The 18,712-nt window shown below is 38.0% G+C and overlaps 1 protein-coding gene across 2 annotated transcripts in view; it reads left to right on the forward strand.

Moving 5' to 3' along the window:
• Positions 1 to 17,629, forward strand: part of ATP10B (ATPase phospholipid transporting 10B (putative)) — a 257,027-nt gene extending 239,398 nt beyond the window's left edge. For both annotated transcript variants that reach the window (XM_045502817.1, XM_045502826.1), the window contains 4 exons: positions 291 to 395; positions 9,574 to 9,761; positions 14,668 to 16,219; positions 16,464 to 17,629. In XM_045502817.1, coding sequence (XP_045358773.1) covers positions 291 to 395; positions 9,574 to 9,761; positions 14,668 to 14,905 — 531 coding nt within the window. In that variant the 3' untranslated portion in view covers positions 14,906 to 16,219; positions 16,464 to 17,629. The remainder of the gene's footprint in view (positions 1 to 290; positions 396 to 9,573; positions 9,762 to 14,667; positions 16,220 to 16,463) is intronic.
• Positions 17,630 to 18,712: the final 1,083 nt, after the last annotated feature.

Genomic DNA, 18,712 nt, shown 5'->3' on the forward strand with positions numbered 1-18,712 from the left:
GTGCCTGCTGGTTGCTCAATAAATTTCTTGTTCATCCATTCTGCAATGTTCTGGAATAGCCATCATGGCTTCTGCTACAAATATGTTTCCAAAGAATTTAACCATATTAACTCACTCCTCATCTTGTCTGTTCCTTGGGTCAGTTCCCCAGGGATGGCAGCTGAGTATCTTCCCATTCCTTCTCCTTCCATGATACCTGCCTTCACTGATGCTTTATCATCACTGTGTCAAAACCAAGGCCTTGAATCCAAGGATACATCTGACAGTGCCTCTTTTTTCCTCCTCTGCAGACCTACAAAGACTCTGATATTGATGTCTTTACCTTTGGGACACCCATCAACACCATCTCCCTTGCCACAATTCTCTTGCACCAGGCAATGGAAATGAAGACCTGGGTAAGCACCCAAGAGCCCCTTTGACCTGAAAATTTTCATTCACTTTACTCTGTATCATTGATCCAATCAATAACTAACTGCTGAACTCCTACACTGTGTCCCATTTGTACAGGAATGAGGGAGGTATAAAAGATAAAGTCCCCAGCCTCAACTTGCTTATTATCTATCCAGAATGATAAAACTAAGACCTATAAAACAATGAGACAATTTTTTGCAAAAATAGAATGTATTTTACAAATTTTTATATAAATTCTAGTTAGTTAACATACAGTGTAATGTTGGTTTCAGGAGTAGAATTTAGCGATTCATCACTTACATATAATACCCAGTACTCATTACAACACGTGCACTCCTTAATGCCCATCACCCATTTAACACATCCTCTGACCCACCTCCCTCCATCAATCCTCGGTTTGTTCTCTATAGTTGAGACTTTGTTATGGTTTGCTTCCCTTTTTTTTCCCCTTCCCATATGTTCATCTGCTTTGTTTCCTAAGTTCCACATATGAGTGAAATCATATAATATTTGTCTTTTTCTTACCGACGTATTTCACTTAGCATAATACACTCTAGCTCCATCCATGTTATTGCAAATGGCAAGATTTTATTCTTTTTATGGCTGAGTAATACTGCATTGTGTGTGTGTATATATACACCACATCTTTATCCACCCATCAGTAAATGGATGCTTGGGTTCTTTACATAGTTTGGCTATTGTTGATAATGCTGCTAGAAACATTAGGGTGCGTGTACCCCTTCAAATCTGTATTTTTGATTTAAAAAATCAAGGATGTTTCATAGATGAGGAAAATGGTAGCCTGACTATACTTGAGGCCGTGTTAGGGAGATCTATTCTCTCCATTTAATTTCAGGGCAAGCACATCACAAGCATGTCTAAATATCAAATTTCAGTATCTAAAAACGGCAATGCCAGCTTTCTCATTCTTCTAAACAATGGTAATAACAACAAAGAGCTTAAAATTATTTACCAGGTACCTATTTATATGATTTTTAGTGTATTATCTCATTTAACCTCCTAGAGACCTTTGTTGGTGGGTGGGGGGGTCAGTGTCAGTCTTACTGAGGTATAATTGACTTATATAGCACTGTATAAGTTTAAGGTGTACAGGATAATCACTTGACATACATATATTGTGATATAATGGATTTTTAACTAAACCAGATCAGCCCCTGACATGATGTGCAGTAGCTAGAGCCACCGAAGGAAACTTCAGATCACAGACCCCCTCTGTTCCAATTCATGCCAAAGATAAATAGAATAAAGTGATAAACCCAAAAAACATATAGCAGAGCCAAGTACAGGATAAATTTCCTCAAGAAGCACCAGCATGAGGAGAGACTGAAAAACAGTGGGACAGGGGAGGAAGAGGTACTGGGCTGGCCCAAACTGAAGGCTTTCTGGAATCCAGGACAGGATACTGTGACAGAGGAGAGTCTTGTTCCTATGGGTTAAGAAAGACTGGAGCCCTGTTTACTGCTAGGTCCAAGGTCTGGGCTGAAATTCCCCACTCAAGAAAGCAAGCTGAAGAAAAGTTGACATGCTATTTGGAATTCCAGTTTTATCAGAAGCCATGAGGAAGGTGGTTAAGAATCTCCCCACTCAAGAAAGCAAGCTGAAGAAAAGTTGACATGCTATTTGGAATTCCAGTTTTATCAGAAGCCATGAGGAAGGTGGTTAAGAATCAAAGAGACAACTTTAATCCTGGGAACTGAAGCAAGCTAGGGAAACATTTAGAACTCTTCAAAATGAAAATTTTGTCATTGAAATTAAAAATTCAATTCATGGGATCCACTCTAGATCAGACACTGGCAAGGAGTAAACTACCAAATTGGAAGATATTACTAGGAACTCATCTGGAATGCAACACAAATATGAAAAAAGTAATTCAAAGGAATAATGGCTAGAAGAAGAATGGTAGAGAAGCAATATCTGAAAAGATAATCATTTAAAAAGAAAATTAATATAAATCTGGATATATCATAGCGAAACTATACAATGTACAAGAGACGATCTTAAAGTCTACCAAAGACTATGGACAACTTACTTGAAAAGGAATAGCAGTTAAACTGACAAACAATAGAAGCTAGAAAACAGTGGAGTAATCATCTTCAAAGACCTGAGGGAAATAAAGAGTTGCACATCACATAAGACCAGGGCAAAATAAATGACATTTTCAGATACTGAAACAAAAGTAGAAACATACTTCTGCAAGAACATGAAAGCTAAAACTGTAAGAAACAACATACCGGTAAGAAAGAGCTATTCAATAGACAATTTATGCTACAGCCTTTGTCATTGATGGGAGGAAGATAGAAATAGGCATTTAACTATCAATTTTTCCATAAAAGTCCCTATTTAGTGTGTCTAAAGATGTAAGGTATCTTAATACTTGAAAATGTAGCTTAAAAACTTAAGGTTAACCATAAAGGAATGGAAATAAATAAGAGGAAAATAGAAAACTATCAATTCTGCAAGATGTAGGAAGATAAAAAAATTAAGAGCAAAGAAAAATGATTGCCCCCCAAAATAAAACACAAGATGTTCAAGAGAAACCCAAATATATCAATACCCATAATAATGTAAATAGATTTAATTCACCTGTTAAAACCAAAAATTATCAGATTGGATATTTTTGTCCAGCAAATATAAGGGGAAATAGACAAATTCACAATTATACTATGAGAACTGTGATATTTATATATAATTCTATCAGAAATGGATCAAACAAAAACAATATAGAAGCCTTGAATAAATTATCACATTTGATCTAATGTAGTTAGATATAATATATAAAATCCTGTTCCAAACAAATACCAAACATGTATCTTTTCAAACACAGATGATATACCAAAAATTAAAAGACCAAATTCTCACAAAGGAATTTGAAAGAATCATAAACATCAGATTTTCTGACAACACATTTCGATTAAAAATGAGCAATAAAAAGAGAGCCAAACAAACTTAACATACTTGGAAATTTCAAAATGTACTTCTAAATAATTCACAAGGTCCAGCATATATCATGATGGAAATTATTGCTAAATGCCTATAAAAGTACCATATATGCAAACTTATGGGATGCATCTAATGCTTTTATTATTTAAAAAAAAAAAAGGAATTCAATTCAAGGAACCTAAAGAGAAAAATCAAGGAAACAATTGAAAGGATCAGTAAGACCAATAATGGAGTTCCTCAAAACCCTAATAAAAACTAATCTGTGTTACTCAGCCATAAAAAAGAATAAAATCTTGCCATTTGCAATGACATGGATGGAGCTAGAGAGTATTATGCTAAGTGAAGTAAGAAAATACCATATGATTTGATAATATATATATTATATATAATATAAAATAAACAAGCAAAGGCAAAAAGAGAGAGAGGCAAACCAAGAAACAAACTCTTAGCTATAGAGAACAAACAGAGGGTTACCAGAGGGAGGTGGGTGGAGGGATGAGTTAAATAGGTGATGAGGATTAAGGATTGCACTTGTGATGAGTACAGGGTGTTATATGGAAGTGTTGAATCACTATATTGTACACCTGAAACTAATAGTACACTGTATGTGAACTAACTGGAATTTTATTTTAAAGTTTATTTATTTATTGTGAGAGAGAGAGAGAATCCCAAGCAGGCTCCATGCTGATAGCCACCCAGGAACCCCCAAACTGGAATTTTAATTAAAACTAATCTCTGGCAAAACTGATCCAGGAGAAGACACACACACAGACATACACAAAGACCACAAAAATAAGATGAAAAAGACTGATAAACATAGCTATAATCATTTTTTTAATATTTTTTGAAAATTTAAACCAAGTTGATAATTTCTTTAAAATTTACCAAAACATCACCGAGGTCAGTCAGCAAACCTGAATAAACCAGTCACCATTACAGAAATTAGCTAAAATAATCCTGATACCGAAATAAGCATAGGTCACAAGGAGAGAAAATCATAGACCATAACAAACAGAGATATAAAACTTCTAAATAAATTATTGGCAGGGTGCCTGGATGGCTCAGTCTGTTAAGTGTCCCCCTCTTGATTTGGACCCAGGTCATGATCTCTCAGTTCTTGCGATGAAACCCTGCATTGGGCTCTGTGCTCACAGCACAGAGCCTGCTTGGAATTCTTTCTCCCTCTCTCCCTGCCCCTCCCCTGCTGGAGTTCTCTCTCTCTCTCAAAATAAATAAACATTTTAAGTGAATGGCAAATCGACTCAGCAGTGTGTTAAAGATAATAAGTCCCGACCAAGGAACTTTTATATCCTGATAGTAGACTACAAAATATAAGCTAATGCCATCACTCTGGAGAGCAATTTGAAAATAGCTGGAGGAGTTTAAGTACTCATCTGCTATGACACAATTCCACTTATAAGTATGATGCATCCTGAAAATTACTCTTGCATGTGTATATACAGAAACATGTTCAAGAATTAATCATTCTTAATAGAAAAAAAAAAGAAAAGAAAAAGCATAAGTGTTCATCAATAGGAAAATAAATTGTGGCATATTCATACAATAGAACCGGTAAAATAACTAAAGCCATATCTATCAACATGGATGAAACTCCAAAAGGATAAGGTCTAGTGGAAAAAAAGTTGAAGGATACATGTACATGATAAAGTAAAAAAGTATTCATAAACATGTAGGTATAAAATGTGTATGAGAGTGATGAGAACACTGAATTTATGTTCTAGACTAAAGAGAAAACATTTGCGGGGTATTATGGGTGCTTTAATTGTATATGTTAAACTTAATTTTTTAGTAAAAATTGGAGGCAAATATGACAAAGTTAAAATTGATAAAGCTAGGTGCTGACTATATGAGGTGTACTATCTGTATGCTTGAAGTATTTCACAATTTAATTCCATTTTTTAAAAAACTAGCCCAAGATATTTCCCAAGAAGAATTCTACTCTCTTTTAACTTTTCAAAATGCCTTCAAATGCATAAGCAGTCCTCAACCATATATCATATGGGTGATGAGACTAAAGATTCTATATCCTAACTGGTCACTCAGCCCACTTTCTCACAGCACTGCATCTGGCTGCTTTCAAAGAGGGTACCTGTTCCTTTCACTCACCATTCAGCATTATTAACTCACCTAATGCATCTCTAGACTAGCTAACCCAGTGGTTACTGGCAATTTCCAGTGCTCTTGGCAAAGGAGTCAGCTATTGGAATCATTATGAAAAAACGCATTTCTCTTTTGAAAGTACCTGAAGCAGAAGGACAGTCTCTTTGTTTTCCCAGATAGAAATCAAACATGAATTTGAATAACTGTCAGTTTCCACAGTTCCCACCAAAGCAGCTAACTGCTACCTAACAAAACTAACTAAATAACAACAACAACAAAAAATAGCTAACTGCTTTCTTCTTCACGAACAGGGGCTGGATTATTCAGATCATCTCTCCTACTGAAAACTAAAAATGAATAATTAAAAAAAAAACTCTTCAAAATCATAAAAAAGCTAACAGGATAGTAACAAAAACCTTTGAGAAGGGGGGATTCTAGACAAAGACCCAAATCCTGTTTCCTTGAGGGTATTTGCAACCCTGCTCAAAAAGAACTTTGTTTCTGGCACCTTGACTGAGCAAAAAGTTCAGAAATCAAACCCAGCCACCCAAGGCAAGAGTCTAATAAGAGCCCACATTAAATTAGGACCCCCAAAGAAAGCAAACTGGTGTAGCACTCTGGAAAACAGTATGGAGGCTCCTCAAAAAATTAAAAATAGAACTACCCTACGACCCAGCAATTGCACTACTAGGCATTTATCCATGGGACACAGGTATGCTGTTTCAAACGGGCACATGCACCCCAATGTTTATAGCAGCACTATCAACAATAGCCAAAGTATGGAAAGAGCCCAAATGTCCATCGATGGATGAATGGATAAAGAAGATGTGGTACATATATATCCAATGGAGAATTATTCGGCAATCAAAAAGAATGAAATCTTGCCATTTGCAACTACATGGATGGAACTAGAGGGTATTATGCTAAGCGAAATTAGTCAGAGAAAGACAAAAATCATATGACTTCACTCATATGAGGACTTTAAGAGACAAAACAGATGAACATAAGGGAAGGGAAACAAAAATAATATAAAAACAAGGAGGAGGACAAAACAGAGGAGACTCATAAATATGGAGAACAAACTGAGGGTTAACGGAAAGGTGGTGGGAGGGGGGATGGGCTAAATGGGTAAGGGGCACTAAGGAATCTACTCCTGAAATCATTGTTGCACTGTATGCTAACTAATTTGGATGTAAACTTTTAAAAATAAAAAATTAAGTTAAAAAGAAAAAGATACAAAACAGATGAACATAAGAGAAGGGAAGCAAAAATAATATAAAAACGGGGGAGGGGAGAGACAAGAGATTCTTAAATATGGAGAACACACAGGGTTACTGGAGGGGTTGTGGGAGGGGAGATGGGCTAAATGGGTAAGGGGAATTAAGGAATCTACTCCTGAAATCATCGTTGCACTATATGCTAACTAACTTGGATGTAAATTTTTAAAAAAGAGAGAAAAGAAAAAGAAAAACATCAATCAACTACTGATACCACCTGATGCTAACCAGGTGATGGATTTTCTTCCCCTGGAAGCCATGAAAAGTTATTTTCAAAGACTTTTTTTCAAAGAAGTTTTTATGATTTATTGCTTCCATCTTTTTAGAAGGCAAATAAATGTTTAATTCTTAAAAATAAATAAATTAGGACCCCAAAGCTATATACCTCAGGGTAACGGTACACCCAAAAAAATGGACCTACCTATTCAATCTCCCCAGCAGGTACTGTAGGAATCATTCTCATTGTGAACAGGGCTTGGAGAATCTGTAAAAAAGAACTGTCCTAGGAAAAGAACCATGGGTTGGCCTCAGACATATTTGCAGCCCAAGTTTCTAGTACTTCGTTGAGCCAAATTTTGACATATGAATTCAGTTTAAAGTGAATTCAAGACTGACAGTTGCCAAGGACGTTGCAAAATAAACACATACACCCTCTCTAGAGAAAGGTATCTCATCCTATGCCTCAAACTGTTCCTAGCAACTTTAAGGGCAATGAGCATCACATAATCCAAAGTAACCAACTCTCAAAGAAACAAAAACCAATTGGTGAGGATCAAAAAAAAAAAAAAAAAAACAAGCATCAGGGGCACCTGGATGGCTCATTCAGTTAAGCAGCTGACTCTTGATTTCAACTTAGGTCATGATCTCACAGTTCATGAGACAGAGCCCCACATTGGGCTCTACACAGATCGGAGCCTGCTTAGGCTACTCCCTTGCTTATGCACTCTCTCTCCCAAAATAAATAAAGAAAAAAATATATTTCAGATGTTGGTATTATCAGATATATATTATGGAAAATTATGTTTACTATGTTTAAAGAAGTAAAGAATAAGCTTTAAAATATCTGCAAGGATTGGTAAACTATATAAAGCAACCTAGCAAATTTAAAAAGAAACCAAATAAAACATTTAGAAATAAAATACAGTGGCTGGCTTAACAAAAAATCAGAAAAAAATTGAAAGGGAGATTTATTGAATTTGTCAAGAGAAATTATGCAAAATATAAAACAGAAGAAAAATAAAAATGATGGAAAAGTTACAAAATGTATAGAGGATAGTGTGGCATCTGAAAAGGTCTACATACATTTGATCAGAGTCTAAGGAAAGGAGAGAGAAAATGAGATAGGCAGTAAGTTTAAAAGATGGTTACTAAATTTCATATATTAAAAAAATAAATAAAATGTAAAACACACACACAAAAAGATGGTTACTTAAGAATTTTGCAGAAATGAAAAACATCTATCCACAAATTCAAGTTCAACAAAACCCAAGATAAAAGAAACACATATTTACCATAAAGAAACTATAGAATACTAAAGACAAAAACCATAAAAATAGCCAGATCTTAAGACATAAAGATTTCATTCTTAGAAACAAAAGTAACAGACATCTCAGTAGCAAAAACATAAGCCAAAAGACAATGGAGTGCTATTTTAAATATGCAAAGAAAAAAAGAACTGCCAAACAAGAATTCTGTTATCTGTCAAAAATATCCTTCAAGTATGAGAATGAAATAAAACATCAGAATAGATCACCAGCAGATTCCCACTAAAGGCAATTCTAAAGGAGGTACAAAGCAAAAGGAAAAAAATCTCAGATGGATGTTCCAAGATGCAAGAAGGAATGAAGTCATAAACAGTAGTCAACATGTAACTGAATTTTAATGAATATTGACAATATTCAACTATAAGGAGGCAAACCATTAGAGACGCTTAAATACAAGGAACAAACAGGATTGCTGGAGGGGAAGTGGTGTGGGGATGGGCTAAATGGGTGATGGGCATTAAGGAGGGCACTTCTTGGGATGAGGGCTGGGTGTCATATGTAACAGATGAATCACTGGGTTCTACTCCTAAAACCAGGACAACATTGTATGTTAACTAACTTGAATTTTTTTAAAAAATTGGAAAAAAATGCAGTAGCAATAAGTCAGGAGAGAGGTTAAGAGTTAAAGTGCCCTAAAGTCCTTGTATAATTCAGGAGGAGGGAAAAGTAGTTACATATTTTAGACTGTGGTAATTTAAGATTGCTTATTATCATTTATTGAGTAATCACTGAAAGAATAGAAATGGAGTGTATAACTTTCAAACCAGTAAAGGGAGAAAATGAAATTGTACAAAATAGTAAGTTTAAAAGAGGATAAGAATGGGGAAAGAAACACAAAACAGAATAAGATCAGACAACAGTTTGCTCAAGTCTGATTCAAGTCTGCTTTGAAAATAATAAACTGCAGCCACATGTGAAAAAAAATGGATTCATCACACCAAATAGGATTCTATTTACCTAACATTTAGAAAACAGTAGATAGGCAGTGAAACTACAAAGGATGGCTTGGAAATTATCACCAAAGTCAAGGGTGAGACAGAATCTTTCAGGGCTCTTTGGGTAGGTGCATTCAAATTCTGGATTATAGCAACATGGGTGTTCACTTTATAATGATCCATTAAGCTGCATGGTTTTTTTTTTTAATTTTTTATCTCCCCCCAAAAAATGTTTACAACAAAGTTAGCCAAGTGCCATGATTGTACTGCCTCCCGATCTAAGCTATACTTTTAACAGTGTTTACTTCTCCTTTCCTTCCACAGACCATTATCCACGGACTTGTTCTGGCAGGCAGCTTCCTGATGTACTTTGTGGTGTCCCTTGTTTACAATGCCATCTGCATCAACTGCAACAGTCCCACCAATCCCTATTGGGTGATGGAAGGCCAGCTCTCAGACCCCACTTTCTACCTCATCTGCTTCGTCACACCAGTCACAGCTCTTCTGCCAAGGTTTGAGCACAGGGGCTGTCGTCTTCATAGAACTACCAATGCCCACTTATTAAGCCATTTTCATAATCCAAGAGTCAGGAGTTTGATTCCTGATAGGAACCTTGAGACTACAGTTTCAAAGACAGGGTACTAGGACAGAGAGAACAATAAACTAAAAAGCAAATAACACAGAGTGTGGTCCCAGGTCAGCCACAGAATAGCAAAGTCCCCAACTGGCTTGGCCTCAGTTGTGGTATCTGTAAAATGAGTAATAATTCCTGCCCTCCAGCCTTACAAATTTTGTTGTACATAAGGGATCATTTATTTACTAGCCAAGGAGTCTCATACTCAAATATCTACAGGGACAGACAAGCAGCTGCAACAAACCAGGTGAAGTACAGACATGGGGAAAAAGACCTTCTCAGCTTCACCCTATCATTGCCACCAGGAAAGATCAAGTCTTAGCATTCCAGAGCTTTAGATTTTTTTTTCATAAATCCAAATTTTGCATGAAATAGCCAACTTTTTAATGTTACTCAAATTTGTTTAACACACACACACCCACAACCTGTATTAGCCAAATAAATCATTTATGCCCAGGGACTATTTCTAACATTTCTAGCCTAAACCTTCTGCATTTGCCTTATCCAGAAAAACAGCAACAATAATACCTTATATTTCCTTGAAGCTCACTCTTGCCACATGCTACCTAGCACTTCATTTTGCTTTTGCCATCACCTAGAAGTTAAACAGAGCTATGGTTCTGTCCCACTTGCTCATGGGACAGCTAAGTCCCAAGAAAGAACATAATGTGTCCACAAGTCCACCACACATAACAGTGGGAGCTGGATTCTCCCAATTCGATGGCCAGTGTTCTATTCTGCAGCCCACACTCTAGTCAGAGCAGTCAGTGAACTTCACAATGATGTACCCCATGGGCAAGACTTAGCCCCTCTCCATTCTTAAGATCTTTCCACTCTAAACATCAAAATTCAGCCTCCCTACCATTATAAGCTAAAGTAAACAGACTATCTCAACATTGCACAGAACTTTTTCTAATCCAAAATTAGGCAGAGAACTATAGCAGACCTTACTTCCTTTAATAAATGTGGCACCTTGCTTAACCTAGGTTGGTGTCCATTTCCTTGTCCTAAGCCAACTCAGAGCCTTGACCTTTGATGCATAAAGGCTGAAGATACCTAGATGGCAAACATAAATACCAGTTGAGTTCTAAGTACGCTCTATGTGCAATGCCTCCCTCCTTGTCCCTTGCTGGTGTCTGCAGCATCAGTCCTCTCCCACCTCCCTGCTTCAAAGTTTGGATTCAACACTACCAGGCTTCTTGTGCTCCCCTGAAGGCCCATGCCTTCTCACCTTCCTGCCCTTATTCATGCAATTTCTTCTACTTGGAATACACTTCCTATTACCAAACCTCCTCATTCTCTGACATCATTTCAGGCATCAATTCCAACCCTTCTGTGACTTTGCCTACCTTCCTACCTGGAAATACATCTCCCTCTCCTATGTGTTCCCATCACCTTGGTGTAACCCTGTCACTGCCTTCAGCCATTTGTTGTCTGTCTCTGTCTGACCATTAACTCCTGGATAGGAGGTATCCTTGTTACTATTATATAACCAGCATTTAGCACGGTTGCTATCACATATGCTGCACTCTGAGATAAACGAGCAATAGATGTTAGAAGAACAGAAAGGTAAATAAAACAGAGCCCTTGTTCTCAAGAAACCTGCAACTCAGTATATGATTCAGACACAACTGTGACCATAATATAGGTGAAAGTGACTAGTATTGGTAGAGGGCCCTGAGTGAAGAGCAGGAAGCAATTAAGAACAAGTACAAACCTCAGAGGAAATATTGCCCACCCCACACCTTCTTCAGCCCAAACCCTTGGGGGAGACAAAGAAGATTGTGCTCTCATTGGAAAAAAAGCATCAAATATATGGGTTAAGTATTTTTGTCCACACTTTTGGGTTACACACAGTTATGATCACCATTACCAAAGGACTGAGCTCCCTGTTCTGTATCAGATTTAGGATATGGAAAAAAAATTATCATACATTCTTTGCTTACCCTTGGCTAGAAAACACTTAGAGCCAACAGCAACCAGTTTGATGATGATCCTTGAAAAGAATGAAGACTGTTGACAAGACAAACCTTCAGTGTTATAGATTGTTAAAACAGATGAGGGACAAATTAGGGGAAAGCTGGAAAATATTTACTTGCTAGTTACCAATAACACAGAAGTTAAATCTCTGCTATTCTTTACTATCATCGTAAAGTTGGATTTCTGCTTAATGTTGTTTACTAAGAAAGGCAGAGGTTTCCTCTGATAGAGAAACAAATATTTTAATAGTTCCAAGGACTGTGGACTTATAACTTTGGAACAATAAATGTTTCTTAAAGAAATCTACATAATCAAATGTTCACCACGGAAAACTATTCGTTCACTTGAAGTTATAAGCTATATTTATCGTAATGGAGATTGATCTCACTCACCAAGCTTGTGATAATTAGCCCACTAGCTGTGACCTCACTTATCTTGGTCTAATTAATTCAAGCAATATTAAAGAACTGTACTGAGTCTCTTAAACTAGGAATATGTAAATTATTTTACAGATAAGACAAAAGAAATAACACACTAACTTTACAACACAAAGCAGTATCTTAATTAGCTACAAGAGAGGATAACAGTCCTTGAACACTCTTTCCTTGGCTTAAATCACACAACATTCTCTTCATCTTTCTCCTACTTCTCCTTTATTTTCCTTGCTGCTTCATGTCCTTGACATAGTTGATGTCTAGTCTTAGTCTTGGGTTCTTCTGTCTTCTGACTTTATGTTCTCACCATATACATAGCAACCACTATTGTGAAGTTAAATATCATTTTTAACAGACAAATCTCCAATATAAATTCCCAGTCCAGACCTCTCTTCTGAATTCTAGATATATCTTTCTAGATACCAATCATCACCTCCACTAGGCATGTTAGGTCTGAGGAAACTGAGAGACCTCTATAATTTAATTCATAATCCATCCTCTGTCAGCACCACCATCAAAGAAACTTGGGTCTCCTCCAGAGTTCTCTCAAATGCTACCCACACAGGACCAGGACAGACCCCAGGAGTTATCCTTGATACCACTCACCACCTCATATCTGGCTTGTCACCAAGACCTGACAGTTTTGTCTTGTACCTATTTCTCATATCCATCTGCTCTATTTCTAATCTTTTTACCCCAAATTACTTCAGTAGTCTCCTATTGGGTTTGCTCTAACCTATTATTATTGTGTCAAAGTGTAATAATGTCATCCGTGTATGTCCCTCCCAAGGGCTTCCCAAGGTCATCACAATAAAGCACAAAAACCAAGATATGGCCCCCAGACCTTGCCTGCTCTGGCCTTACCAACACCTTCTGTGTCATATTTCCACACTCTGTTCTCACTATCCATACTTCAGCCATCATGCTCAGGATTTTGTTCTCTCACCCCCTCTTTGCCTGGCTACCTCCTATGCATCTCTCAGTCCTCAAATGTTTCCTTCTCAAGGAAGGTCTCTCAAACTAGATCAGGTGTTTGACACTCTCTGTGCTCTCTGCATTTAGAAGTCTACTTACGTGCTACATGAGAGCAAGAACCTTGTCTTGTTCACACTTTAATCCCTTGGGGCCTGGCCCATTGTAGGGATTCTACAAATATTTGTTAAATAAATGGCTGGAAGAAGGAAAGTGATAGCTTGGAGGAAAGATTTAAACTGAGAAAATTCAAATTTCCAAGCAAGAAAGTTAGTATTTCCTGAAACATATATATGGTCACCAGTACTGCCTCACTGGGTGAGAAGAGAAAGAATGAGGGAAAGTTTATCTGATTCCATGGAAACTACTGTTGTCTTCAGAAATGCTTTGGCCACTGTAATGTCACCCTAAAGTTTTTAGACAATAGTGGAAGGATGGAGTCTTTCTATAAGGCTTTAGAAATAAAAACTTTTAAAGGATTATTTTTGGAAAAGATCACAGGTATCCTGAGCAACTGAATTACACTTTAGGTTAAGAAACTGACACCAAAAGAGGGAACATGAATTGCCCAATATCACAAAATGATGTAATGGTGTGATTTTTTTCTCCATATACCACATGGTTTTATTCACCTTCTCATTCCTTTTTTCCCTAAACTTAGATTCTAAACACAGATGGAGACTCCCAAATCCAGAGTCCACTACCTTCAACTTGGCAGGGGGAAAGAAACACCTGAGTTAACCATTTAGGGAGGTCAATTAACTTCTCTGGAAATCTTGGGAAACCCTTCTTATCACTTAGGGACTCAGTTTATTCATCTAGCAAATAGTGATAATATAGTGATGCTGTCAAGTCAACCCACAGATTCAGGGAAAGAACATGTATTTAGAAACTACTTAAACATTAATAAGTTAGACAAAGCATTGACATTACAAAGGAAGTACATTTTCCTGATTTAGAATTGCCCAGAAATAGAATGCACCACCTTGCACATGGTGGATAAAAGCCTTGGGATCCAGAGTGCTTGGTTCTGATCACCACTCCATCACTGTGTGGCTCCCCTGGACAAATCACTAATCTCTTGGTGCCTCAGTTTCCTCATCTGTACATACAGAGAAATGAAAGTACAACTTTATGGGATTGTTGGAAGAATGAAGTAAGTTAACACCTAAATCACTTAGGATAGCCCTGGTAGATAATAAATGTTAGCTATTATATTTTGTTATTGTTGAACTCCCCAATTCCAGAGATGCCTAGACATAGATTTGATAGCCAACAGGAGTGTAACAAAGAGGATCTTGCCCTGTGTGGGAAGTTAGATTCTAAGGTCCTTTTCAATGCTGAAATTCAAGAAGTCAACAAAAATCAACATGCCTTTATTCTTTTATTTCATACCAGGTACTTATTCCTATCTCTACAAGGGACTTATGGGAAGTCTCTGATCTTAAAAGCTCAGAAAATCGACAAACTCCCCATGGACAAAAGAGATTTAGAAATCCAGAGTTGGAGAAACAGACAGAGGCCTGCCCCCATTCCTGAAGAGGCTCAGCATACCCACCATCCAGTGCCACCTGTCCCAGAACAGGACTTCAGAGCCAACAGGCCAAAGAGCTCTAGCCCTTCCAAGTACAAGTGAAAGAAGGACTGGGTGCTGCATGGAGAGAACTGCAGTAGAGACCATCTGAGGGATGACCCATGCCCAGAGGACTCCTCAGCTAAACTCTAATCCAGGGAATACCTTCTTCTGGGTCTAGGAGGACAATGGCTTCTGGAACCTACTCTAGTGGACAGATTGCTGAGTACCGGCCCTCAAGCAGGAGCAGTCATCGCTGATCCCAGAGTTCACTGACCATATGAACAGCCTGCAGAAATCTGTATAAACTCAGAGGAAACCACCCAATCAATGGCCTAATTAACCCATGAGTCTTCCTTTTCATGGAGGAAAAGATGTGTCATTCTTGTTCTTTTCTCCTGACCAGGTTTGACTTCCTTGGAGAAAGTGCTGGCCCCAAGGGCTTTGACATAAAAAGACTGGAAACCAGTCACCCTCTACCTTTCTCCTGCTGCCAGGTAGCAGATCATGCAAACAGAATTTTTATAAGGAAGCTATGTTTCTCATGCATTGAGTTTTAATTTTTTTTAACCCAGAGACATTCTTGTGGCCCTTTAGATAAGTATAGCCAGTGGCCAATGCAACTAGGCCATACTTTTCCAATATTCTAAGAGATATATCTACCCAGGCAATTTCTCAAGGTATGGAAGTTTCTGGGCTTGTCGAGCCCAGACACATCACCTCGTTGTGCCAAGAGTTAAAGTTTCAAAAGAAACCCATACACACAGGTACTTTATCTTGAGTATATGAATTCTTGAGTATATGAATTCTTTCATTCATCAAGAATTGGGTTGTTTTTGTCTCTAACCCAAAGAAAACCATATCTAAAGATTAAAACTAGATTTTAACTCAGTGTCACAGGGACTTTTGAAAATTATAGGTCCGCAGCTAGTGTAAGAGGCAGAAGGAACATGCTAAAGCAAATGGGTGCACTGGAAACCCCAAGCGTTAGGTAATAGACCATATGTCCACAATCTGTACCAAGAGGATAGGAGCAGTATTCTTTTTTAAAGCTATTTATTCATTTTTAAAATACAAGTACACATCCTCATTCAGCTCTAAGTCTACTATTGGTAGACTTTAATACATCTGCACCCGGAATAGTATGTATGACAGCAACACTGAGCCCAAACAATTACACCTTAAAGACCTGGAAGACACCAACCCATGCTTCAGTTATTTTAGAGAGAATCAGAGTAAGTCTCACTGTAGAGGTAAAAGGATTACACAACTTCTTATCCATAGAGTTATAAGTGCCAAAATGTAAAAGAACTCAAAAAAGTATTGAAATTTTAAAAATGGCTGATAGAATTCTAAGAGGCTATCAAGAGAATTAAGGTATATGGGGCGCCTGGGTGGCGCAGTCGGTTAAGCGTCCGACTTCAGCCAGGTCACGATCTCGCGGTCCGTGAGTTCGAGCCCCGCATCGGGCTCTGGGCTGATGGCTCAGAGCCTGGAGCCTGTTTCCCATTCTGTGTCTCCCTCTCTCTCTGCCCCTCCCCCGTTCATGCTCTCTCTCTGTCCCAAAAATAAATAAACGTTGAAAAAAAAAATTTAAAAAAAAAAAAAAAAGAGAATTAAGGTATACTATGGGCAAGGATAACCTGTCCCTAGTTGTTAAGATAAGCCAGAGAAGGTTACTGAACCCTCTCCTCTTTAGGATAGTACCTATATATTCAGCAAAATCCCTGTATATTAGGGGTGGATGCAATGTTGTGATAAGTCTTTGAGCCTAAGAGTCATAGCACCCCACACACACAAGTTGACTTAACACTTGAGTAACTTTTCAGCAAAGATGAACAAAAAGATCTCAACAATCAAGTTGGCAAATGGCAAACTGAGCTCATCCACTGACCATTCTGCTAACAAACCTAACTGGAGGGACCATTTGAAGCATTATCCTGGAGTCAGTATGCTGTATCTGTTTTACTGACTGTGCCACATGATGTTACTAATAATGGCCAACAGGAGAATCCTACATGGAGATTGTTAGAGAGGCAAAGCAGTAATGATATGAATTGTTCCAAATGAGAAGATTGAGCCAAAACTTGGATCTCAAGGTCCTCCCTTTCCCCCATTTGATTCCTGCCCACTCCTGCAAGCCATATTGAGACAGGTGGGATGTTTCAGAGAGGAAGAGAATAGTGGAAAGAACACTGGCTTCAGGAAATCTGGATTGAGTCATTGCTACTGTACTCTCTAGGAGCCAGGAGCCTTGAAACAAGATGCCACACCTGCAAATTAGGTTAGAACTGCCCTACCTCCTGGACTTGGCCTAAGGATCAAGTCAAAATTACATAAGGGACGTGAAAACCCTTTGAAAGTTGTAACACCCTCAACAATAACATAGGAATTTTTATTTCAGAGCTAAGAGGAAACAAGGTAATAGGAAAGTCATGCAGATGTCAGACCACTGTACCTAAATGCCAAGCCATACCCAACATTGTGATGTCGCACTCTTTCTTGCATGACCAACCATCCCAGTTTGCCTGGGGTTTTCCAAGTTTTATACTGAAAATTTCCTCAGTCCTGGGCCCTGAAATAGCTGATTACCTACTCTTGCCCCCCTTTGAAACCAAAGCAACTGTGACCACCCAACATGCCATTTAGGGGAAAAGGTTATAATTTTTCCTATAACATTATGCTAATGACTGTACTTAGTAATTTTTATACTTTTACTGGTTGACTGGAAATGTGCTATTCTTTATTAGAAAAAAATAAATAAATATTGTTTTTCACAATTGCCGGCAGTTCTGGGCACCATCTCATTTGTTCACCCATCCTTCTTCACACTTATTCATTTATTCTAGTCATCTGTCCATCCATTTATCTATCCAATAAACTTCTGTTAAGCCCCTACTAGATGCCTTGTGATGTGCTAGGGGCTGTGAGTTTAAGACAGAGACTCAGTCTTAAGACTCAGTCTTAAACTCACACTTTGTCAGACTATCAGGAACATATTTGATCCAACATGAAAGTGTGACACAAACCAAAATGGCTGTAGGAATTAGAAGCAGCAGCACAGAGAGTCTCCTCTGTCTGAAACTCTAACCTGGCTACTCTCCTCTTGCTGGAATCCTGACACTAGGCTCAATTCCAGATTGATACAGGTGCCTCTTTTCAGTCACTCATTCAGAAAATATCGAATGCCTCCTATACACAGCACGTATTAGGCAGCAAGGATAAAATAGGAAACAAAACAGGGCCATCTCCTCCCCTCAAGGAATTTACAACCTAAAAGGGAAGAGAGGCAATAATCAAGTAAATAAATAGGATCATTGTACTCCATGAGGAGAAAGAAGAATGGAGAAGGGACGGGGTGGTTCCCAGGGTGATCAGGAAAAGGTCTTCCCATGGAGGGGAGGAGAGGAGACTTCAACCATGAAAATAAGACCGGGCCATTCCAAATGGAGAGAATTAATTACAAAAGTCCTAAAAAGGACAAGTTTGGTATACAGAAGGAGGAGGAGGAGAAAAAAAAAAGGAAAGGTCAGCATGACTAGAACACAAAGAAAAAAGAGATAGTGACCCTGTGATAATGCTTATAGTAACAACTGTACTAGCTCACTGTGTGCTACACACTAGACTAAGGGCATATCATCATGTAAACCTCAAAGCAACCCTCCGAGATAGGGACTGTTATTTTCTACTATTTCAGTTAGTTTCTGTGACATAACAAACCACTCCCCTTCCCCGCAAAATTTAGTGGACTAATACAATTACTTATGTTCTCACAATTCTATTTGAGGTGGGATGGCTGGGATCTCCCGTCCTTAAAATCATCAACCAACAGTGTCACATGTCAGCAATGTTCTGGGAGTGAGAACATAA

This window comes from Leopardus geoffroyi, chromosome A1 (assembly GCF_018350155.1).
Source record: "Leopardus geoffroyi isolate Oge1 chromosome A1, O.geoffroyi_Oge1_pat1.0, whole genome shotgun sequence".
NCBI classification, from domain to species: domain Eukaryota; kingdom Metazoa; phylum Chordata; class Mammalia; order Carnivora; family Felidae; genus Leopardus; species Leopardus geoffroyi.